This window comes from Lethenteron reissneri, chromosome 5 (genome assembly GCF_015708825.2).
Source record: "Lethenteron reissneri isolate LAM-NWPU_2019-01 chromosome 5, ASM1570882v1, whole genome shotgun sequence".
NCBI lineage: Eukaryota > Metazoa > Chordata > Hyperoartia > Petromyzontiformes > Petromyzontidae > Lethenteron > Lethenteron reissneri.
In genome coordinates, this window is record NC_083783.1 from 7,370,602 (window position 1) to 7,396,026 (window position 25,425).

Below are 25,425 nucleotides of genomic sequence, written 5' to 3' on the forward strand. Positions count from 1 at the left end.
CGCGAAAGCTTTAAATCGAAAATATATATAGACACACAGGACTTTGAGTCTCACAGCAGGCTTTAAGGACCGCGAGTCCCCATAGCCTGAATCAATTTTGAACCGGATTCATCTTGTCAGATCTCGGAGGCGAAAGCAGAAGTGAGCATGGTTCTTGGTGATAGAGGCTTTAGCTGGGAGGTGGCCAATAATTGATCGGCGCATCAGCGGATTCTTGGCTTTGTCTGTGCGTAGCTTTGAGTGTCGCCCCACGATACGCGTGCTGGGTTTTTTTTCCTCCAGGTTCTCCGCTTTCCTCCCGCACGAAGACAAAACTCTCGTTGAACGGACTCAGCCAAACATCCAAAGATAAGAGAACCATCCTGAGAAATGGTATAGGCACTCGGTGTGGCTTTTTCCCCCGGTAAATAAATAGCATAATCATCTTTTGATTTAAAGCTTTCGTGACTGCAGGAATTCATATTCTTGGTTCTTTCGGTAAAGTCACGTAGAATGGAAATAATAAAATAATATAAATATAAAACTATAAAAATTCTCACGACGTTTCGACTGCAACACAAGCAATCATCATCAGGTGTGAAATCCACAGCAAGAATTTTTGAAGAAAAAAATCTAATTTTCTTGCTGTGGATTTCACACCTGATGATTGCCTGTGTTGTAGTCGAAACGTCGTGAGAATTTTTATTGTTTTATATTTATATCATTTTATTATTTCCCCTCTTCGTAGCATAATCATCATCATGGTCGTCATCGTAATTTTAACGCGATGTGGTGATATTAATGTAACACCTAATAATACCCTATAGTGTGTGCATGGTGGGTGTCCTCGTGGTGCTCTGGCTTTGTGCCAAATAAAGCCAAACACTCAGAATCAGAATCTTTATGTCGACTGCAGGAGGAGGAATCCGATGAGCTATGAAGCTCTTTTAATAGATGTCCAGTATGGGGCGAGCCAGAAAGTTACAACGACACAACAATAAAAAAAAAACATTAAAGGAGTGCAAAATAGAGAGAAGGGTAAGGAAGTCACTAAATATGAAGAAATAATCTGTAACAGAGTACAGCACACTCTCCAACCAGTAACGTATTGGCATGTTTTGTTTACGTAACAACCTTACTATTTGTCTGTGTCAGGTGGTGGCGGGTTTAACGACACATTTATATTTACACAATCCAACCCAAAAACCTCTTGTGGATAATATTGGTCGCGAAAGCGTGCGTGTAAAAAATAAATAAATCAATAAATGTGCATGATCTATCAAGCTCGGGCAAGGCAGCACAAACGACAACGAAACAGTCCCAGACCACACCGCGATAACGCCACACAGCAGTAGGCCCCCTCGTTGATGGCTTTGACGAATCTTGAGAATTGGGTGAGGCTTTCCTGGCTAAAAGGGGAAGGGGCATCGACCGCCAAATGAACGTACGCCTCGGCCGCCCCCCCTGGCGTCACGGAGCTCGGAGTTTCTTTAACACGTAATAGTAGTAGTGGTAGTAGGCGTTCGCGACCAATATTATTAATAAGAAACTTTTTTTGGGTTAGATTGTGTAAATACAAAAAAAATGTGTCGTTAAACCCACCACCACCCGACACAGCCAATTAGCTACTACTTTAGCACCACCAGAATGTTGCAGAGGAGACCCACAACATTTTCAATTCGAGTACGACGTTTCGCCGGTGACTTAAAACCAACTTTATCGGGTTATTCGCTACGTTGTCCCCATCTGAAGAAGGATGCTTGTGTTGCGCCCGAAACGTCGTGATTGAATTTAGTTGTTTTCATTTATTTTATTTAAAAATTTTACCTACTTGACTTTACCGAAGAAACCAAAGAGTATGAATCCTTGCAGTTACGAAAGCTTCAAATCTAGAATCATTTGCCAGAATTTGTGAAGAAGTCTTTCGTGTCTCTGGAGTTTGCCTGGCAGGCACAGACGCATGGGGAGCAGCAAGTAATGAATTCTGGTGCAGTGTGGGCTGAACAAATTGTCCTTTAAGAGACTCGCAAATAGTCCTGCATAGTTTTCGTGTATTAATGCAATTACGACCGGATTAAGGTCAAGGCGGCGTTTATCTCTGCGCATGATGCATCGGTGTGTTAGCTCAAGTCGCATCCGCGCTTTCAGAACACAAATTATAATTACGGATTATATTGAGTCGGACACTTGCTCCGTGCGGGGATTCGGGTTTGAATATCAGCTCCTTCGTGTGGATAAATGTACCGTGCGGTGCACCAGGATTATTGACTTCACAATGTCTCGGTAATCCTCGGCAGAAAAAAACACTGCAGGGAGCAGGATAAGGATGAAGGTGAGGAAAGTGCCGTCCCCCGCCTTAGAAGCAATGCAGATGACTCGCCGATGAGACGCGAGCTTTGAGCGCTGCGCCGTGTCTGCGGGGAGCTTTGGACCGAGTTCGAAATTACCTTTGTACACAGGGCCTCCGCCAGGTCATGTGTGGATCACTGTGTGCCTTGTCAGATACCACGGTGGCGAGATGTTAACTACCTCGCCTGGTACACAGGCGGCCGTGGGTTCGATCCCGACCCTGACGCTTGTAGATTTGTAGTTTGCATTTTTTCTCCGGGTCCTCCGGTTTTTCCCTCCACACTTAGAAACATGCGTTTGGAGTTTTTGGCTGCTATAAATTTCCACACGATGAAAATCCACTTTGTTGAGCTATCATTTGTGGCCAGGTCGCTTCTGAAAAAGAGCTATGTAGCTCAGTGGGCCTTATCTGGTAAAATAAAAAGAGTTTTAAGGAGTTTTAGGTACCACTTCTAAAAGAGGTCGTGAACTGTCATAAAACAGCATCGCTGCTACTGCGTAGATTTCTGCGGCTGTGCTGTGCAGCTCTCCGATGCGTTTTTGGCTCGGACTGCATGCTGTCCAGTACGATGTCCAACATTTTGCTGCACATGTTGAGACCTTATTGAGGAACTCGGTTCCAGATTCCTGACAAAAGCACCCAGCAGGTGGAGTGAAACGTCGGACGTCGTGCCAATCAACGCGTGGCACAACCCAAAAACGTACCGCTGCTGCTGGTCATATTTCTAGGAATTTTTTTTAGACATCAGATGGCTTTTGACTTTTTTTTTTCAAACCATGAAAATAAAAGATTATGCAAAAATTAGAATTTTGGTTGCTTTGATGGACCAGGCTGATGCTCTTAAGAGGATGTCATTATGAAGGCTTCCTGTCAGATTGGTGACATTTCACGGAGCATTGCCACCCTGGGGGACCGGTTCAGATATCGCTCCTCGCCACCAATGCGAGCCACGGCTGGGAAGGAAATGCACGTCAGGGCGCTAAGCGCCCACCTATCCCACCTGCCACTAACCAGCTCGGTGACGTGGGGTTAAACATATCCCCCGCGACCGACTGAGCAGCCGTAGATTGACAGAGGGCAGTCAATTGTTTTCGTTATCATCGATTCGTATGGGCGGTAGGAGTTATTACTGCTGCCCTTACACAGTTCAGAAGCTTCGCTACTCTCCATTCACTGAGCAGCCAAGCTATTCGGGCACCTTGAAGACATTGGTGGAAGGTGCCTCGCAAATAAAAGTAAATTGTTAATACGGTGGGAGTTTACGTAACGGTGTGTATCTTGCTCTGCGGTGTTGTTCGGCATGATGTCCCCCGCGTGTACGCTCGCCCGCCTTCACCCACGGCACACTGACCGGCGTGGCGCGACATATATGTTTTACAGCAGGGCGGCTCTTTAAAAAAGTGCGCATGTGTCACGGCCGTTCGTCCGGCTTTGTGGGCCCGTCAATAATGGAGCTCCCGCTTCACGGAAGTCCGAGGCCGACGCCTCTCGTATTTCCACTTTATTTATTTCGCTTTCGTACCTGCAGACGCCAGTGCGTGTGTTTGTCCATCGATGTGTGTCTTTTTTTGTCATATGCGTGCGGGCGGTGATGCAATGCTAATGTCTGGCCGGGGCACGCCAACAACAGACTTGGCTGGACGCAGCGGTAATCGGAAACAAGGGCGCAGAGGCAAACACGGAATGGGAAAAAAAAAAATTGCCATTTTTTTTCACTTGCTTTGCTCCACGCTGCAAAAGTTAAAGGCGCAGCCCTGCAATCGCTCTGCTCATGCCACTGCTGCCAGAAGGGCCTCAACTAGAGGGGGCGATCAAGCTCGCGAGAGCCCCTCTGGGAGAACAGCATCTTTGGCCCGAACTCTTCCACGCTGGCCGGACGTGCTGGAAGGAGTGGGAGTATACCCACACGTTACCCCACCACCGCACACCGACCTGCCGAGCGACAATCGTCGCGTGCCCAGTTCCATTGCAGGGGTGGACGGGGATTTAAAAATAATCTTTGCCCGCGACTTCAACTGTGCTACGTCGAGAGATCTAAACCGGCGGCCCTCTGGATGTGGAGGGTTCTAAGTCCGTTGTTAGCCGCGCCACACCACTGCAGCACCCCCCCCCCCCCCCCCCCACTTCACGCTGTAACGATGCAAAATAATCCCAGCGTTTGTTGGTTACGTTTGGGATTATGGCGATCCGCTACTCGCGTCAAGAATGGCCGACTTCAATGAATGCATGCATTGAAGTCTTTTTTTGTTGCACGAAAATGTATCTCGTCGTGAGGCTTGTTGGTATTGTATGTAAGCAATATGCTCACGTTCCTTGAGACGCAGAGAATAAACATAGCAGAGAATGGGAGAGAGACTGATAGAAATGAGGCGGTGCAAACGATACCGACTAGAATCTATTAATTCATCATTGGTTTATTTTGGGTTAGGCCATGTAAAAGTGTGTGTCTTAGACCCTCCTCCACCCGACACGGCCGATAAATAAAAGTGCCAGTGTGAATCGAACGTGCCCGATATATGCCTGCTTCAGCAGTGTTGCCGGTGTTGTTGTTGGAGAGTGAATGTTGTGAAAGTGATCTCACAACATTTACATGGATAGCGACGTTTCACTGGAGATTACATCCAGCATCGTCAGGTTGTTCTTAACAGGAGCTCATATCTGTACATGTATGTTGAACTTCATTTGTACCATAAGTAGCCAACCATACTAATCGGAGGTGCGGGTCTATGTGAGTCTCTGGGTCTAAGTGCGGGTCTATGTGAGTCTGGATCTAAGTGTGGGTCTGTGCTAGAGTTTAACCCTCAACTCTCCTGGTCGCAGCAGTGAGGCTCCGCCACACTTGGCATGAGAAGTGCAGAGTTGTCTGCTCGCGGATATGCTGCACCAACGGGGGGTCACGCGTTCGTGCCTGTGGTGAACAGATAATGGGGGAACAGGACTTGCCATTGGGGTAGGATTCTTAGGGAAGAGAGGGAGGCAGCTGGAGAAAGTCGATTGAGTGACGAGTGACTTTAAAGCCTGCGCGTGGCTTCAGCTGGACAGGTCGTGGCCAAACGTGAGGTTTTCGGCAGGGAGGCAGGCAGGCAGGGAGGGACGGAGGCCAATTAGGGAGTCCTTCCTCCCTCTGGTGCTGTCAGAGTCATTAAATATGCATTCCGTTGGAATGAGGGGGCAGGTGTGTGGAGAAGAGTGGGTCATTGACGGGCCCAATGGGGTAGAGACATGTGTCTTCTCGGGTCAATGACACCGTCTGCTTGTTGAGTTGAAGATGTTCCATCTCTCTAGTTCCGTTACCGTGAAATTGGACACAAACTAGCGGTGTAATGATTTGTCCTCCCAGGAACGCGATACGATCTAATAATCAGTGTGATTTTCTGTCCGAATGACGACGATGACAACAACTTATACGAGGTGGGCTGTGGGTCGGGGACGGTGGGGATAAGCAAGGGAAAGCAGAGAGGGAATCGGGAAAGAATAGGAAGTGAGATGGTAGAGGGGCGGGTCGGTTCACAGTCCAGTTAACGAATCAAATTGGTTAAGAATCGACAAAGGGAGCCCAACACCTCATCTACCATGAGTGCACCCTGCAGCAGAGCCCCTAAATAGATATATATTTTTCAACATTGTGGTGAATATAGTGGATACAGGGGTCATGTGAGAATATACTGCATACAAAATGTACGAATCATAAATCAGTCAGTCCTCCTCCACCAGAATTCTATTAGGAAGCACAATATTTATTTATTCCTATGAGGAAGCTGCTGATTTTGTGTTTAGTTTGTTGTCCTTCCACTGCACCTCCGATTAGCACGGTTGGCTACATACAATGCGAAATACGTTCTACATACATAACATACGAGCGATTTGGTGAAAGTATTGCTAACTTAGCCAATCGATATTAGTCATGAAATCATTAATCGTACCACTACCTACATATACATTTGACAATAAAAATTACACTTTTCCCAATACTTAATTTATATAAAGTAATTAAAGGTTAATGTCCAGCTTTGCAATAAGATTGCTCATGCTACTGCTGGCAGAAGGGCCTCCACTGAGCACTTACTCGAGTGGTATTTGGCCTCCTCTTCCACGCTGACCGGACGTGTTGGAAGAGGTGAACGCACCCACAATTTAAACTCGCCGTACGCAAACCTGCCGATCGAGAAACTGCGGGTCTGCTCGTTCATACTGCTGGCCGGATAGAGGCGGTGACGGGAGGATTTTTAAAAACTTGAACCATCGTTTCGAATTGAACTGGCGACTTAGTGGTTTGCAAGTCCAGTGGCCTAACCATGGCGCAACTGTGGCAGCTCCCTTACTTCGTGTGTACGTACGCTCGTGATGCCTGTACGAGCAATAAGTGAGGGTGGAATTAACAAACCGCGCTTATTTAACAAAATAATATTGACAAGTGCAGAGGGGGTCTTTAATAACCCAGTCTTCAAGCCCCACTCTCGCTGAGTTTGAACAGAAACGTTTTAGTTATCCTCGTGTGGAATTCCGTGTGTTGCCATAGATTCCGGGAGTGATAACGTCCCCCCCCCCCCCAACACAACGGCCAATGTGTGAGGAATTTTCGAATGGTGTCAAGAGGGCCCTCGACTCTGCCTCACTGCACAGTGGTTTCTCGCCCGTGGCCGAGCGGTCAGGTGGCTCGGCCGTGGAGCGAGCGGCAGAGCGAGCGCAGAGCGAGCGGCTCGCAAACCATGAAAGTTTGCGAGTTGAAATCCTGGTTGTGCGTGTCGGCTCAGCCCATCCTTCCCCCCTACCTTCCTGGTTCAATAAATTGTGCCATCCACATTGTGGGAAATGTCAACGGTAGTTGTCCATTTGGATGGACTCTCACCCGCCACCATAGTAATGGGACATTTGCACAATCATTGACTCAGGGGCATAAATGGCAGATGATCACAAATGCCTCGGCTCACTTTAAAGTCAACCGGAAGGCTAGTTTAGTTTCTTTATAAAAAAAACCCAAAGCTGTGTTTCAATGCTTGGCCAAGATCAGGGCCCCGGATTGACTTAGAGGCTTTCGGGGCCTCAGATTTTGAGGACCCACCAAATAAATATCCACAGCTGCTTAATGGTTAAAATGCACCAGCGTAGTAGCATTGATGAATCCTATTTTCTGGTAATTAAAATAACGTCATCACTTTGTGTTCTACTGCCAATAATGTGCCGAAATTAAAACAATGTTGTTCATTTCGACTTTGATTTCGCTTTCAAACTCAGATATCAACAACCAATGGAGCGTTTGGCATGGGCCATGGGAGGCAGTATAACAGTCGAAGAGAAATAATTGAATATGCAAAAAAACGATAACTGGAAAGCCCCGGGCCTCCATTCAAACTTCATATGGCTCTGCCCTGAGCCGCTACCCTAAAGTTGGCCGTATAATCGCTTGACGACCCTCCGTTACTCGCAAGCGGAGCTGTAATGTGTGTACGGCGGCTCTCAGGGAGCTGAGCTTTTGCGCGTCGGTTTATTGTTGTTGTGTTTCGCTTTGCTCGTCCGGGGGAGAAAACGTCATCAAAATGTGGCAATTAAGGAGAGGAGCGCGAGTGAGCCGGGGGGGAATGCATAAACATGCCCCATTTAATGTTTTCGGTTGTTTTCCTTCCCTGGTGGTGGCACACGAGGACTTTCACAAGGTCAAGGGTAGGTAATGAAAAGGGGCATTCTATTTTTTTCATTTTACCAGGTAGTAAGGCCCACTGAGCTTTATTGCTCTTTTTCAGAAGTGACCTGGCTATCACAAATGGTAGCCCAACGAAGTGATTCATCGTGTGGACATTTATAACAGCCAAATACTCTAAACGCACGTTGATTTAAAATGTGGAGGGGGCGAAACCGCAGGGCCCGGAGAAAAATCCACGCGGCCACGGGGAGAACTTCAAATATACAGCAGACTTTTTTTATTTAAAGCTTTCGTGACTGCAGGGATTCATATCCTTGGTTCTTTCGGTAAATAATAAAAATATAAACAAAATATTTTTATTAAAGTCACGTAGAAGGGAAATAATAAAATAAAATAAATATTTAAAAAATGTTTTATTACTTTATTATTTCCCTTCTACGTGACTTTAATAAAAAATATTTTGTTTATATTTTTATTATTTTATTATTTCCCTTCTACGTGACTTTACCGAAAGAACTTCGAATATACAGCAGGCATCGGGGTCGGGATCGGGATCGGGATCAGGATCGAACCCACAACCTCCTATTCTTAGGTTTTTTCGATAAAGTCACGTAGGTAAAAAATTAAAATTAATAAAAATAAAAATAAAACCTCCTGTGTACCGAGCGAGGGGGAGGTAACATATCGTCACCGTGACGCCCGTGAAATACGCCTGAATGGCGCCCATTCAAGCACACTGCTTGACTGGCAGCAAATCTCGCGTGGATGTTTGCAGCTCATTCGCCACAAGCGGAGTGCGGGCCCACCGACTGCCGCTGGTATATATACATTTTTGTTACCAACTTGACGGCGTGATGAAAAAATTGCCCCCGCTGTGGTTTGTTTGGCAGTGTCTCCCCCCCCCCCCCCCCCCGTTTTTTTTTACCCTCGGAAGTTAACGTTGTCCGGTCGCGAGTTTTCCGCAGTGAAAACTTCTAGAGAAACAGAATTCTCCCGTTGCAAGCGAACCGGTCTTCTCAATTCCATTTCGCCGAGCCGAAGTCTTCTCGGGAATTACGTTCAGTCTGCTTGCGCGTCAATTGAGTTGAGAGCGAGTGACCCAATTCGTTGTGTGGATGCCGCAGAAAAACCGATGACGACCCCATCGCTGCAATGTAAAAAAACACCTCTAGACCACTAGCCCAGGTGGTGCTGATGCGGCTGTGACCCGTCATTGTTTCTAATGCGCTGACTAACCCATCCTCGTACGCTATCTTATCATGCTGCAGCGCACTAAGAAAACAGTCCCCTGCCTTGCCGCTGTGAGTAGAACTCGCGTTGCAGATGTCGGATTATGCCGTAGACAAAACCTCCGGCTGCATATTTAGCGAGCGGTGCGCCCGCTTCTGCCTGAGAACGGCAAAAGAAAGAGGACATCAAAGTAAATAAAGAAAAGTTATCTCCCTGGTGGAAAATTCCTACCTTGCCCTGTCTGTCTGTCAAGCCCAGCGGTGATTGTGCGGCAGTAATCCGAGTGGGCTGTGTGTGTGTGTGTGGGGTGCGTGTGAGCACGGCGTGTTCGGGGCCATCCATTGAGTAGGAATGCAATAATCTGTCAAAACTTGACCCCCCTCTCTGTACGCACGCCGACTTTTTACACCCCCCCCCCCCCATATAGAACGGCCGATGTTTAATCCACGCAGGATGAAACATATTAACGTGTTTAAGCAAACAGATAGTCCACCGCCGGACTATCTAACTCATTTGAAGGCCGATGTCGACAAATTATTATCGAGGCTTCACCCACCCCCCCATGTTTCCTATGCGTACATTGTCAGTAGACCCCCCCCCCTATATGCAAGCTACGCATTTGGATTACCCCCCCTCTTCCCCCCCTCCCCCCCTCTCCTCCCCCCCCACCATCCCCCTTCTCCCCCCCTCCGCCTCCTCTCCCCCCTCTCCCCCCCCCCTCTCCCCCCCTCTCTCCCCCCCCCTCTCCCCCCCTCTCTCCCCCCCTCTCTCCCCCCTCCCCCCCTCCCCCCCTCTTCCCTCCCCTCTCCCCCCCCCTCTTCCCCCCTCCTCTCCCCCCCCCTCTCCCCCCTCCCCCCCCCTCTCCCCCCTCCCCCCCCCTCCCCCCCCCTCCCCCCCCTCCCCCCCCCTCCCCCCTCCCCCCCCCCTCTCCCCCCTCCCCCCCCCCTCTCCCCCCTCCCCCCCCCTCCCCCCACTCTCTCTCCCCCCCCCTCTTCCCCCTCTCCCCCCCCTTTCCCCCCTCTCTCTCCCCCTCTCCCCCCTCCACACGTGCGTACTGAGTGGATGGCCCCTTAAACTCGTGTCGCATCCAACAGCATCGCGTAAACTCCACCCTGCCGCGCACACACGCCACCACCCCTTCCCCGCGCACACACGCAGCCTACCCCCGCCCCTCCCCTCTCTCTCTCTCTCTCTTCCTCCGCCGCCTCGGTTCTCATAAGTGGTTGGTCGCGTTGCTCTCCAGGGGCAGAGTCGCGCGTGCGGTGAACTCGGAATGGTCTGAAGCCTCTTGGCTGGCGAGCGGATTGGGGGGGGGGGACGTGCCTCCTCCTCCTCGCTTTTGCCACTCGCTAAATCGGTCTTCAAGTCCGAATCATTTCCAGGCCACTTATTCCGATGATTATTTTGCTTTCGGCTCGGTGAGTGGTGGCGGTGGTCGTCGTCGTTGGGGTTACCCTAACTTTTCACTCAACTCCCAAGTTTGCGTCCGTCCTGCACCGGATCGCGTTCGGCGATGATGGACATGAACATCATCTCCAGGTTTGCCCGCGCCACGCGATTTGTGTCTTTTTTTGTTTTCCTCGGCGTCGCGTTAAACTCCGCTGCGCTTCGTGCCGGGTGTTGAGCGAGGAGGGAAGCGAAGGGGGGAGCAAGGGGGGGGGAGCAGGGGGAGGCAGGGGGGGAGCAAGGAGGGGGAGCAAGGGGGGGGGGACAGGGGGGGGGAGCGAGGGTTGAGCGAGCGAGGTTTACGGGGGGTTGCGTTGCTGTCCTCGGATAAAATTGTGTTGGGGGGGGGGACTCGGTTGTCTGGTGGGGAGGGTGTGTGGGTAGTGGGGGGCGGCACGGGGAGGGGGCCGTGGGGGGTCAGGGGAAGGAGGGGGGGGCGGCTGCATCTGCAGCAGCAGCAGCTCATGTGTTCGCTCTAATCCCAGGCGTGTGCGTAGCCGACGGCCGTTTTGCCCGTTTCACATTCCAAGATTTTTTTTCCCTCCCCTCCAAATCCCTTTTATTCCCTTGGGTGTTTTTCTTTTTGCACGGTTATAATTCTCCGTGCGTGTCTGTGCGTGCGTGTGTGTCTTTGTGGTTCTTGCCCACATGCACATATGTAAGTGCCCACTAGAGTTGATGGTATGGGCACCTGCAGTATGAAATCCTATGTCCTGCGCAAATTTGTTTTTAAGCATCTCAGTGTGATTTCTTCATGCTTTGGTTTATTTGTCTACAATGCTCTTTTGCTCCACTGCCAAGAGTTTCGGGTGCTTTATTTATGATGCAATTATAGCAGCATGGGCCAGACATGTAATGATTATAATGTTGTGCTTGCGACTAATGACAAATATCGTGGTGATGTTTGCCTAACTCTGCATACGGTAGCGACGTAGATGCTGAAAGGGTTGTAATTGTCTTTATTTTCATGGAGCTAACACAAACTGCTCATCCAGGCCAGCAGTAGCACGGTGAGTGAGGGAACTGTGCTATGAACCAGCCACCTGAGTTTGAGTCCTGACCATGACTAACGTCAGTGGCGTGTGATGTCTGAGCCAGTACTGGGCCACCCTTTTCACCAACCCACACTAACCAGCGTGGTGAAGTATGGTCAAAGCCGTCATGACTGGTATGGGAAGGCCTTCTTCAAGCGGTGTATTGAAAATGGGATGTAAATTATTTTTTTGTGATAACCGCATAAAGTGGAACATTGTGGACCATAGTCCAACCTATTTTGAGATCAATTATCTTCATTCCTCTAACTACAGTCAGATGGCCCGAGCAATGAGTGATTGGCTGGCTTCTGAAGAAGTGAGTGGGAAGATGTGATTTCATTCTAGATTTGAAGCTTTAGTGACTGCAAGGATTCATATTCTTAGGTTTTTTCGGTAAAGTCACGTAGGTAAAACATTAAAATTAATAAAAGTAAAATAAAATAAAAATCACGACGTTTCGGAGGCAACACAAGCTTCCGTCTTTATTTTACTTTTATTAATTTTAATGTTTTACCTACATGAATTTACCGAAAAAACCTAAGAATATGTGATTTCATGACAGATTGAACCTGTAAACCGGCACTCGAGAGAGGCAAGCCTTTCACCGAACTGAATCGCTAACATGAATTATCTTTAAACAAGTCCAATAAGTATTTTAAATTGCGCAAAGATATACAGAAGATTCAACACATTCGTCAACAACACCGTGTCCTCAAAAGATGTCTAATGAGGGACGTTTCGGGCAAGAGCCCTTCTTCATAGGGGCATGCATCGTGAGGTCAGAGAGAGAGAGTTGATAGGAGTTGGGAGACATAAATATCAACGGGGGTGATGCGGCTTAAATCTGTGGCGAGTGACACCTGAACCGGTCCTTGCCCGCTACCTTTCCCTTCACCAACCTTGCGCTGACGAGTGCGGTGAAGTACAATCAAAACAAAGCCCTGATCGGCAAAGCATGGAGAGAGAGATGCCTTTTATGCACAAGTGGATTGACAAAGGGCTGTAATGTTATCCGAATTATAGACATACCCCGAGAACTAAACTAATTTTGCTCCCCTGAGAATAAATTGCGATAATTGAATGTTAAGATAATTTGCGTATTTTTTTTTTCGTGAGCTCTACGCCAAAGATTGCTGCCGTTATCGAATGCCCCCGATGAGGCTTTTCCGGGACTTTTGTTGTGAGCAAGTCATTGGTGTAATGGGGATATTTGCAGTCAGTCCATGGGGACCTGACCAAAAACAAAAGGTTGCTTAATCTTAGCTTCCTTATCTACCTCCGCCCTCGGCATCACAAAGCTTCAGTTTGAACTCCGTACGTTGCGCCCACCCCGTTCCTCACATCGCCCACACACTCACCATGGCCCCTCCCCTCCATCCATCCCCCGCGACTATCTAATTCCTCGTCACAGCCATCTCTTAGACACACTTAAGCGGTTGTGCTTTCGCTACGTTGTCCCCACCTGAAGAAGGACGCTTGTGTTGCGCCCGAAACGTCGTGATTTAATTTAGTTGTTTTCATTTATTTGATTAGATTTTTTTTTTACCTACGTGACTTTGCCGAAAAAACCAAAGAGTACAACAACAAAAAACTCCGAGGAATCTAAAGACAAGCCGACGTCAGGAAATGTAACATGAGAAGAGCCAGATCGAGAGAGATCGACGAACAGATACTTGATTATAATTGGGCTGATGAGACAGGCAGATAAATAGGCAGACGGACACGTGTACTGACGGGCAGAGACAAAGGTTCCTCGTGGTATTATACTCTCCCCATTATTTCTGCGCTATGATATTTAGTTACCAGCCACTGCCCTGAGGCATAAATCTATATCAAATAAACATTGCTGCCTATTCTCTTCGACCACTTTGGCGTTTTTCCCCCCAAAGGTGCCAGATTTCTGAGACAGATTGCAGCGCAGAGACTTCTGCATTTAGTTTGGCCTTTTGATGAATTCTACAGAGAGGTTTTAAGCAGAAAAATGCTCCATAAGTCTTTGTGCATTGATACATTTTTTTTTACAAGCGGATTCCTAGGCATAACTGCATTTGGTATCTTCGCATATAAGAATACACATGTTATTTTTTTTGTCCTTCGGCCTAGTAGCTTTCCAGGCCAATCTTATTAAGCAGCAAATGCAGAAGCGAGCAAAACTGTGGGATGGTTTCCATCTTTCAGGGTCTCATCAGCAGAATCAGGCTTCTTAAACAAATACTAGCAGGCCCTCTTCAACACAAAAAAAAGCTATATTGCATATACATTTTTTGCATGGTAACAGAGCTTGTTTTTCATTTAAAGGGAGTGTATCAGAACAAGGAGGAGAGGGAGGCACTAATCCTGCATCTGATTTGAGAATACTCCACATACTTGTTGCTGTTGCCCCGATTTGTTCTCATCTCCCAAGTGCGTCCCCCTTGTTTCTTCAGCTGTCGCCCCGTTCCCCCCTTCAACCTTGTTTGAAATCCTGTTACTCGATAGGCCACGGGAGGAAAGGGAGAGAGAGTGTGGGGGGGGGGAGGGTGGCGCAGTGAGCGTTCACGCCTCGAGTATCTACGCTCAACAATTTGTGGAGTAAATTTTGACTTAACTTTCGTGACTGCAGGAATTCATATGCTTGGTTCTTTCGGTAAAGTCACGTAAATAGAAAGAAAAAAAATTAAAAGACCGCTTGTGTTGCGATCGAAACGTCATGGGTTTTTTGCTTTTAATATTTTCAATGTATTATTTTATTTTTATTATATTTATTTTGTTTTATAATTCTTTTTTTCTATTTACATGACTTTACCAAAAGAACCAAAATTATAAGTTCGTGGAGTAGTGTCCCAGGAATTGTTCTCAAATGCCAGCTTTGACTCCCTGCCGTACACCCCCCCTCACCCTCTAACCCGTTTAGTTTTCATTTCATTCTTTCACGTTCACCTGTTTCACATCTGAGTGGCGACCGACGGAGAACCCGAGAGTGTGGTGGGGATGCCCGGCGGCACTGGCAGCGTGAGAAACCCCACAGACTTCACGGCTCAACTTGTGACTCACAAAATGGAAATAAAACAGTAACGGCAGCACGGAAGCTACTTCCTCGTTGACATAAAGTGCAATCGGCGTGAGAGTTTGCGACCTACGTGGAAACCTTTGCTGTTATTATTGCTCGCCTCCGTGGGAAACAGAAATTCACAGATTGACCGCAAGATTCGACCAATATTCGCAAGAAGAATAAGAAGAGGCTGTTGTGACAAACGCACGACCCAACCTGAAATCCGCATCGGAGAGCTTCGAGTGAAAACGGTTAAAGCCAGCAGTGTACGCAAAGCAAACACGTGCTCATCTTAAATGGGACACGCTTTGAAGGGTTTTTCAATAGACCGGAGTCAGCTCTTGTCAGGATAAAGTGATAGGACTTGTCGCTGGGTATGTAAAGAGAAATAAATGGCACTGTTTTCCCCTAGACTGGTGCCAGGTGCTGTCAGAGGACTCTAATGTTGATCGATTTTTTTCCACCTCGCATCGCACGTTCACTCTTATTTTGTCACGCAGACGTGTGCGCAAATCTCATCTCATGTGGGGTTCGCGGTGGTGAGATGTTAACTACCTCGCCTGGTATACAAGGAGGTCATGCATTCGATCCTGTCCCTGATGTCTGTATATTTGGAGTTTGTGTGTGTCTCTCTCCCCGTGGTCGCGTCGATTTTTCGCCAGGTCCTCTGTTTTTTCCCCTCCACATTTAGAAGCATACGTTTAGAGTATTTTGGCTGCTATAAATTCCCACATGATGAGCCACTTCGTTAAGTTATCATTTGTGGCCAGGTCGCTTCTGAAAAAGAGCTACGTAACTGAGTGGACCTTGCCTGGTAAAATAAAAAAAAATTCATCTCGAAAGAATGTTTTTTTTACCCGAGCTTAAGTTGCATCAATGCAAACACTTGTTCCGACATTCTAAATTATGTATCAATTCTTAGATCAGGCTCTTCATAGCCCTTCTCGGAATCGTAATGTTACAATCAATTCTGCCAAGCTTAAGCGGAAGGGATAGCAAAACAAACAGACATTCGTATGATGCGGAGATGTGGCCCCGTCACCTGCGAAGTTTATTCCGCGCAAGATGAAACGTCAATAATGTGTGAACACAAACTGAACAAACACTCACCTACACAAGCGGGCGACTCGGACACACGTTGTGCGGGATATCTGCGATGTAATTGACACGTCTCAAGCGTTTTTCTAAAAACCAAGTAGCGGCTGCGAAATAACATGTATTTGTGTTTTAAGCAAAATGCCCAGTTTGCAGTGTCCTGCATACGCTCGGCTTTACGCGGTGTAATTTTCAGGTAAACCCATCTATTCACGGAAACTCTTATTTCCAGCGAGAGTGCGTGTGTGTGTGTTTTCTGTTTTGTTGGTATTGCCGCCAGTACGTGGGCTCACGTCAGGTGCGTGCGCCCACTGTGATTACAGCCTCCGTGTTTAGTGCAGCCGAGGCCAAAGAGACGGAGGGGGGGGCAGTGATTTTCCCAACAGGCAGCAGCTACAAATCATACCCGAGGCTTCGCAGTGACATGTGCAGCAATAAGTGGCAGCAGCAAGCAGCAGCAGCAGCAGCTGTGATTGGCACCTTTGAGTTAGTAAAAAATGGGACACTTAAAAAACCACGGGATTATTTGGCCTGAAAAAGCTCCCCCAGCGTAAATGACAAAAAGGCGGTTTGCGCGGTTTGCATATTCCCTCGTCTGACTTGTCGTGGGCAGGCACCTGGGCAACACCTCCTGCAGCTGGACAGAACTAATGAGAGAGACATCCCAGACAATCGGGCAGTGGGGGGGGGGGGGGAGATTCAGGTTGGCCGGCTTGATTCAGAAAGCGGTACCTGGTAGAATCAAACACCTCAAGTGACAGAAGGAACGCTGCTGTGGTGTAACGGTTTATCCGCACCTAGACTTACAATCGAAGAGGTCAGCAGTTCAATTCCATCTCCCGGCACAAGATTTGCTGCGAGTTTCTTAGATCTCTCGCCCGCCTTCCGTCCACGCAGCGGGGGGTGTCTTGCCAGCGTGGAAGAGTAGGCCAAATACCGTCGCGAGAGGCTTTGTGGAGCTCCCTCTCGTGGGGGCCCCACAGTACCGTGAGAAAAAACACCCAATCCTGCTGCTCCTTAGCATTTACGTTGATATCAATTGGAACACAGCGGTGTAGCGATGCTACGGTGGATCAATTCATGTTAATTGTCACGCTCATGACATACGCGTGGAACCGTGCGTGTAAGAATCGGTGTTTTTTTTCTTCCTGATTTCGTTTACCTTGCACGACATGTGTTCTGCGCAACGCTCTGCGTGCCACGTGGGTACAATGGCAAGAAAGGAATGGCGTCTTCAATGAATGTGCTACCTTGAACTTTGATCATGAATTACATCTCGACGGGCAACTTATTTGTTTAGAAACCGCTGTTTGTATTTAGTTTTTGGCACATCCGATGAGCACCGTTTGGCTTTACGTAGTGCGACGCCCATACAATTAAATCACCAAAAAGTGGCATGGGAGTGCGAGTCGGTTCATCCCAAATTGGCAGCTCTTTCATTTTTTTTCTCTTAGAGATGTTTTACGTAACGACCCAAGAATTAAGCAAAAGCGCCGTTCCGTATGTTGACTTATCAGTCTACTGCATTTGTTATTTGTTCATATATTCATTTAATGATCAGCTATTACTCTTACCCAATAACTAGGATTTACATATGGTATTGGAATTTTACCAAGAGCAAATTTTGTTGTTGTAAGTTTCCAACGAAGTAAAATGTTTTGAACACCAGTGCTGGCAGGGTGGAGGGGGGGGGACATCAAAGGAAGGGGGGAGACGCAGGGAGAGTTGGCCAAACTGGATCTTACTTTGGCGTCACAACATAGGCATTGGTGGATGGTACCCATTCGCGTGGGGTGTTGTTATTCACTCTGATGAAAGGCTCATGTTGCATATGGAATTGAAATAATCGTCCGCACCGCTGGCTCGGAGTCGCGTATGATTAAAAGCCCGTCGAAACATTTCTCCTTTTGAAAAGTTATTGCCGTCAGAAAAAAAAACTATAAACCCGTTTAATCGCGCTGTTCGGCAGCCGCCTCGGTCGGGTCGTCGTGTCTGTAAAATTCCAGTGGTTAATGCCGCACACTTTGCAGGTGGCTTTCGGAGCTACAGTATTCTCTGCACTACAAGATGCGTTCCGGTTTTTAAACCGATGGTTGGCGAGTGCGTTGTAACATCAGGAGAACACGTTGTCTGCCCGTGCGACGCATTTTGATAACAGCCGGTCAGAATCATATTCTGGAAGAGTGTGGTCCATAGTACCGTGCACTCCCGATTTATGAAAACCACTTTTTTTTCCTCTTCCATGCCCCACCAAAGCCTTGGGGGGTGCACCTTATAATCCAAACAATTCCGTGCTTGGATAAGTGGCCATTGGTGGCCAAAACACAATCCCCCCCCCCGCCGCCTGTCCCCTTGTTTGTAAACCTCGGTGTAACGTCTTGCGTCAAACGCTGCGTGCAGGATAGCTCGGCGAAAACCACTTTGCTGCAGGGTCAAGGTGCTCACCAGACCTGCACCTTTTAACAATCGGACACTCCAGTCTCTGTAGGTGTTCCACAGTGAAATTAGCTCGAGTGGCAACGGTTAACATTTGCACGCTGCGCCGGTGCGCTTACGGGCAAACGATTTGTTGTTTGGAATAGTAGTTTCAACTCTCAACTAAAAAAAACAAAGTTGGATTACCACGGTTAAGCTGAGCAGTGCCGTATACAAGCGACATCGTTAAGCAGGGCAACTTTCGGTGTAAACACCACAGTGAATAATAGACCCCTGCGCACGGGGGGTCAGGCCCCACTTCACTGGAGAGGCATCGCTAGACTGCTCTCATACGCTGGCCAATACGGGCTGGAAGAGATTTTCGCCGAGCACGGATTTTTACCTTCAATTATATATGGGGTCGAGACTTCTGAGATGCGGAAAACCGGGACACACCGTAGGACGAAGAATATCTCTCAGTACCGGAAGAGGGGGAGAACTATGCCCATTGTATTCTTGGTTCTTTCGGTAAAGTCACGTAGAAGGGAAAAAAATATATATTATTGTTTCATTATTTTTTTATTTCCCTTCTACGTGACTTCACCTAAAGAACCAATAATATGAATCCCTGCAGTCACGAAAGCTTTAAATAAAAATGTATGCCCATTGTGTTGAGCAGTGTATTATTGCGTAACTGGGAAGACTTACTGATTTTAGGAGGACGGCTGCCACTAAAAGAGAACAATCCTGGGGAATCCAGGATGGGTGACATCCCTCCCGAATTTCCACTAAGCAGAGAGAGAGAGAGGCTGTGGTGGGTGGATAATTACGCCCCGTGCTTTAAGCGCGCCCTTGCTAGGAATTGAACCTCATGCTTCTGGGTCGTGAGCTTGGCAGGGTGCCGCCACTCCATTAGTGTGGCAGGTCAGCGCAGGCGGGCACACAAATCACCGAAGAGGTGACGTTGAAAACATTTTTCTATTTTCATTACAAAGGCAGTTTTTTTTTTCTCTCTCCAGCTAATTACTTGCACAATTTTGTCCCTTGTCACCGAGTATAAATAGCCCATCCAATTATAGTCTCTTTCTTTCCTCTAAATAAAGGTTTAAATCTTTTATGAGAAAAAGTGGATGTGGGTTTTTTTTTTAAACATTCACCCACGCCACTTGAAAAATAGGCTCATTAATGTTGACTGCTCCCATTTATAATTGAACCCAACTAAGTCAAACCACAGCGGTGCTATATATTTTCAAATACAATGTACAGCTTTTCGTCAATCCAATGTTGGCTGAAGATCGAAAAGATCCATAAGAGGTTTTTTTTTGGGTTAGATCGCGTAAGTATGAAATGTGTCGTTAAACCCGCCACCACCCGACCCGGCCAGTTTAGTAAGGTTTGTCACGTCAACAAAACTTGCCAATTAGTTACTAGTTCAGCACTAACCCGTGTCGCAAATATTGTTTACCCAGATTTCACCGTGCTGGTTATTTAAAGTTGGCGAAGGTCCGGAAACCAATCCCGCTTCAGATACCACTCCCCACTGTATTGTTAGCCGTGGCAAGGATCAAACTTAAGGTGACTTGGTTTATCGTGCAGTGTTTTAACTATTGAGACGCCACTTACCGCCTTATATATGTACAATATGTTCTTGATGTAAATATTAACTGTGACTTGGAATCGAACTGATGTCCGCCAGCTTCGCTAAGCACTGCAACAATTATCTTGCCGTTATTTAATGTGCGTTAATGCATTATAAATAAACATTACATTTTCATTGTCATATATTTTTTTTCTCCAAGAATGCATAGTCCGCATGCTGTACAACAACTCACCTCGAGTGAGTTGCTTGTCCTCGCAAGGTTTACAGACTCCCAGAGATGTTTAACTGCCTTCTGCACTGTTTGTTTTGTGAAGGACGATACAAAAAGCTGTTCTTGTCAAAGTCGGTTAAATTCCTTACTGCCAGTCATTCTTGACAAACAGTGCCGTAAAATCAGAATATGTATACAGCTCTTTGGTTCTTTCGGCAAAGTCACGTAGAAAGAAAATAAATTGGAATACGACGTTTCGATTGTAACACAAGCAATCGTCATCAGGTAGAAAACAAACCTAGTGAACTTAGAAATACAATGCAATCCAACACAAAGAGTCGGCTAACACAACAGTCAGCACCTTACCTGGTTGATGACGTTCTTCCAAAGATTGCTCAATTTGAGAGACAAAACACAGACACACAAGCAGAGAGAGACAACACAGAGACACAGAGAGAGAGACACACAGCATACACACACAGAGAGAGACACACAGAGAGAGACACACAACATAGACACACAGAGAGAGACACACAGAGACACACAAAGAGACACACAACATAGACACACAGAGAGAGACAACACAGAGACACAGAGAGAGACAACACAGAGACACAGAGAGAGACACATAACATAGACACACAGAGAGAGACACACAACATAGACACACAGAGAGAGACACACAGAGAGAGACACAACAGAGACACACAGAGAGAGACACACAGAGAGAAACACACATAGACACACAGAGAGACACACACAACAGAGACACACAGAGAGAGACACACAACATAGACACACAGAGAGAGACGCACAACATAGACACACAGAGAGACACACAACTTAGACACACAGCGAGAGACAACACAGAGACACACAGAGAGAGACACACAACATAGACACACAGAGAGAGACAACACAGAGACACACAGAAAGAGACACACAACATAGACACACAGAGAGAGACAACACAGAGACACACAGAGAGAGACACACAACATAGACACACAGCGAGAGACAACACAGAGACACACAGAGAAAGACACACAACATAGACACACAGAGAGAGACAACACAGAGACACACAGAAAGAGACACACAACATAGACACACAGAGAGAGACAACACAGAGACACACAGAGAGAGACACACAACATAGACACACAGCGAGAGACAACACAGAGACACAGAGAGAGAGACACACAACATAGACACACAGCGAGAGACAACACAGAGACACACAGAGAGAGACGCACAACATAGACACACAGAGAGAGACGCACAACATAGACACACAGAGAGACACACAACATAGACACACAGAGAGAGACGCACAACATAGACACACAGAGAGACACACAACATAGACACACAGCGAGAGACAACACAGAGACACACAGAGAGAGACACACAACATAGACACACAGAGAGAGACAACACAGAGACACACAGAGAGAGACACACAACATAGACACACAGAGAGAGACAACACAGAGACACACAGAGAGAGACACACAACATAGACACACAGCGAGAGACAACACAGAGACACACAGAGAGAGACACACAACATAGACACACAGCGAGAGACAACACAGAGACACACAGAGAGAGACACACAACATAGACACACAGCGAGAGACAACACAGAGACACACAGAGAGAGACACACAACATAGACACACAGCGAGAGACAACACAGAGACACACAGAGAGAGACACACAACATAGACACACAGCGAGAGACAACACAGAGACACACAGAGAGAGACACACAACATAGACACACAGCGAGAGACAACACAGAGACACACAGAGAGAGACACACAACATAGACACACAGCGAGAGACAACACAGAGACACACAGAGAGAGACACACAACATAGACACACAGTGTATGCTAACAGTGGCTTTGGACGTCAAATGTTTTGAGCCTACAGTTCTACAATATTGCCAGTTGCCGGATATGTGTGTTTACCGGGTGGTGTTTAAAAAGTCTTGCGAGTACGACCGCCAAAAACTAAAATTAGAGAACAAGACAAAGACTTTTCAGTGCATTCGGTGTTTTTCCTTTTTGCGCTATCTTTTCCAAGGCGTCGAAATAAACAGTGACGTGATTTAAAAAGAACGCGTTTACAATTGCTTTAATTGAATGATGCTTCCTCTTAACATGCTCAACTCAGGAAAGCAATACACTCATTCCGTTAACTTTGTTGTTGTTTGATTGTTTTACTTTTTTTTCCTGTGTATTTTTTTTAATCCTCCATGTGCTTCCCCGCGTATAATTAACACTATTTATGGCAATGCCTTCTTAGTCGCCACGGCCATGAACTGATTAATGGACTGCAATCCCCACTTTCTCTTTCTTAGCTGTGTCCAAACACAACACTATCACTTTGTGACTCGCAGATCAAGTTCAAGTTCATTTATTAAGTATAGCCCTGTGAGCCATTCGGCTCTTGAATCGAGTACAACCGCAACAAACAAAAAAAAACATGAACAAGAATACATCTTATAGTGACTAAGTGCAAACAGAAAATCCAAGAAAAGACAGCAAAATATTGCAGAAAAAGCACCGTACACCAACGCTGTGTGCAAAAATCCCAGTGGGATGCAAGTCAAACAACAACAACAACCACAAGACAACTTAGATTAAGGCCATCAGTCTAACTCCGTACTACAACAAACAAACATGGCCAAACCAAAAAACTTTTCGAAAATCACCAAAATAAATCCATAAAAGCAATGGAACAGTGATCACAGGAACTGTGACCGAATTTTCACAATAAACGACATAAACAACATATACCACCAAACTCTGCAGCCATAGCTGGCTGCATGAGTCACTCCACAACAACAACAGGAGCATCAGTCGGAGTATCAACATTTTTCAATGCACCTTTATGATCAGCACACTAAATCAAAACACAAATCGTGGCACCTTGGCAGTGCAGTGTTCATGTGTTCACGGGTCAAGGTCATTTGAACGGTGATCATCCCGCATTAAGACTCATTGTGATCTCTTTCTTTCCCTCTGTCCCTGCAGCCATCAGACCCAGAGCACGAGCTGGGACCACCCCAAGATGGCCGCACTCTACCAGTCCCTGGGTGAGATCGCCATGTCAACAGATGCAAGTGTCGCAAGGGTGCCTTAGGTCAGGGGTCGGGAACCTTTTTGACTGGGAGAGCCATAAAAGCCAAATATTTCTCAATATATTTCATTGAGAGCCATATAGTATTTTTAACGTATGATAAATTAAATGTGTCTTACTTTTAATGCGACTTCTGGTCACGGGACCCGTGACCCGAGAAATTTTTACTTCAAAACTAATTTCTGTTTACTTTAAAATGACACAGTATTGTTAAGCAATATCACAAGTATTTTAAAATCAGTTCCAAACTGATTTTATTATTATTTTTTTATTATTATTATTTTCAACTCAAAATTGCCTGGGAGCCATATGCCGTCACCGGAAGAGCCATATATGGCTCGCGAGCCATAGGTTCCCGACCGTTGCCTTAGGGCATTGCTGCTGCTGTTCCTGCTGCGGTGGCGAGATGTTAACTACCTCGCCTGGTATACAGGAGGTTGTGGGTTCAAACCCGAACCTGACGCTTGTGTATTTGGCGTTTGCACGTTCTCCCCGTGGTCGCGTGGGTTCTTCTCCGGGTCCTCCGTTGTTTCCCCCTCCACATTTATAATCATGCATTTAGAGTTTTGGCTGCTATAAATTTCCACATGATAAGCCACTTTGATTGTGTCACTATTTGTTGTGGCCAGGTTGCTTCTGATAAAGAGCTATATAGCTCAGTGGGCCTTGTCTGGTTAAAAAAAAAAGTTTAGTTTTCTACTGCTGTTCCCGTATAACGAGAGGGTGGAGCTTCTCACATTTTGTATATTTTTTTACTTTTCTAACTCAAAGTTGAAACCGTTTATCCAGTAACCTTTCGTCCGTCTGTCTTTCCACTACAACTGTTGTAAAGATGATCCAGTATTACTTAGCGTGCGGTGATGTCTTGCTATTTAACGACTTAACCTACTGAGGAATCGGCTAAAATTGGTTGGTTGGCAAAAAATTGCAGATGCAAACCGGAGGGAAAAGGACTGTTTTGCCAAATGCAAACTCGTGTCTATCCAGACGGCTACCTGTCGACTTCCGTACAGCTAATTCCTCTTGAACACAAGTGCATGTTAGAAAGCATTGCATAATCCATGCGTAGGTATGAGTGATATTTCTTAACTTGTTTAATAAAAAATATATATTTTGTTTGCACCCCCTTTATTTTGGTAATTGTAAGGTTCGTTGACAAGTATATCCCATGGTGGAACAGTTTTTCAGTGGCAAGGGTTGTTTGATAAAAAAAAACAAATTGGTAAGGATACGGCAGTGCAGCAAGTAGATCATTGAATCCGTCTGGGGTGGCTCAGTGAGCGCTTATCCATTCCTATGCTTGGGTTTTCTCCAAGTACTCCAGTTTCCGACCACGTGTCAAACGCTCCATTAAAGGAATTGGCCACACATACCAATGTAGACGGACCCTCCTGAAATAAGAGTCTTGAAGCTCACTTGAGGGTTTTCTGGATAAGTAGGAGAGCATTATTAAAATTATTATTACTTTAAATAACAAGACACTCTGCCCTCAATCTCATGGAATAATGTCCCGTTGCACTCAATGGCCCATTAGTGTAATGAACACTGACAATACATTTAATTTGGCATGCAACCATTACAGTAATGCATATAATGCATTTCAGGTGGACAACACTATTAGACAGTGGCTCTTTGCATCACAGCTGGCTGGTACAGGACAAGGTTGTCCTGTATCGCTCGGGCCTATTCAACTTGCATTTCGAACAAATCATGCCAGATGCCCTTGGACCCCTTCACAGTTCGGTATCATTTGGAAGAAGAGACATCTCTTCAACCTTAGGTTTGCAGATGGCACTGATCTGATTTCAGGCTCAGAAGAAGAGCTGTCCGACCCAACCTGTAGACCAGACAGAGCTTTGGCAACGTCATATGGAATGGAAATTAGTGGCAAACGGAAGAGCAAAGTGATGATCACAGTACTGGGGAAAGTGTTAACGCTGACGCGCATGACACGCATGACACGTACGTCCGCGGAAAAACAAGTAAAAAATAATGAGCCTCATATATTTAGGGGCAGACATCGCACGGATCAGAATTGTCATCGTGATTCATGACAATTAATAAAATCACGGATGTTGTATCACTGCACGCCCGTAAAGGACTCGTAAAACCACGTGTGGCCATTGAGCTGAGAGAGGAGCCAGGTGAGAATCCGGGCACTGGCTTATGTACGAGCTGCCGCTCCATGTGACCCTGAGCGCAGCACCTTGATCGGCAAGCCCTTGACGTCGTCCGTCCTC

At 46.6% G+C, this 25,425-nt stretch overlaps 1 protein-coding gene across 7 annotated transcripts in view; it reads left to right on the forward strand.

Moving 5' to 3' along the window:
• Window positions 1-25,425, forward strand: part of LOC133351870 (dystrophin-like) — a 325,976-nt gene that overhangs the window by 263,719 nt on the left and 36,832 nt on the right. For all 7 annotated transcript variants that reach the window (XM_061567468.1, XM_061567455.1, XM_061567476.1 and 4 more), the window contains one exon: window positions 23,080-23,141. In XM_061567468.1, coding sequence (XP_061423452.1) covers window positions 23,080-23,141 — 62 coding nt within the window. The remainder of the gene's footprint in view (window positions 1-23,079; window positions 23,142-25,425) is intronic.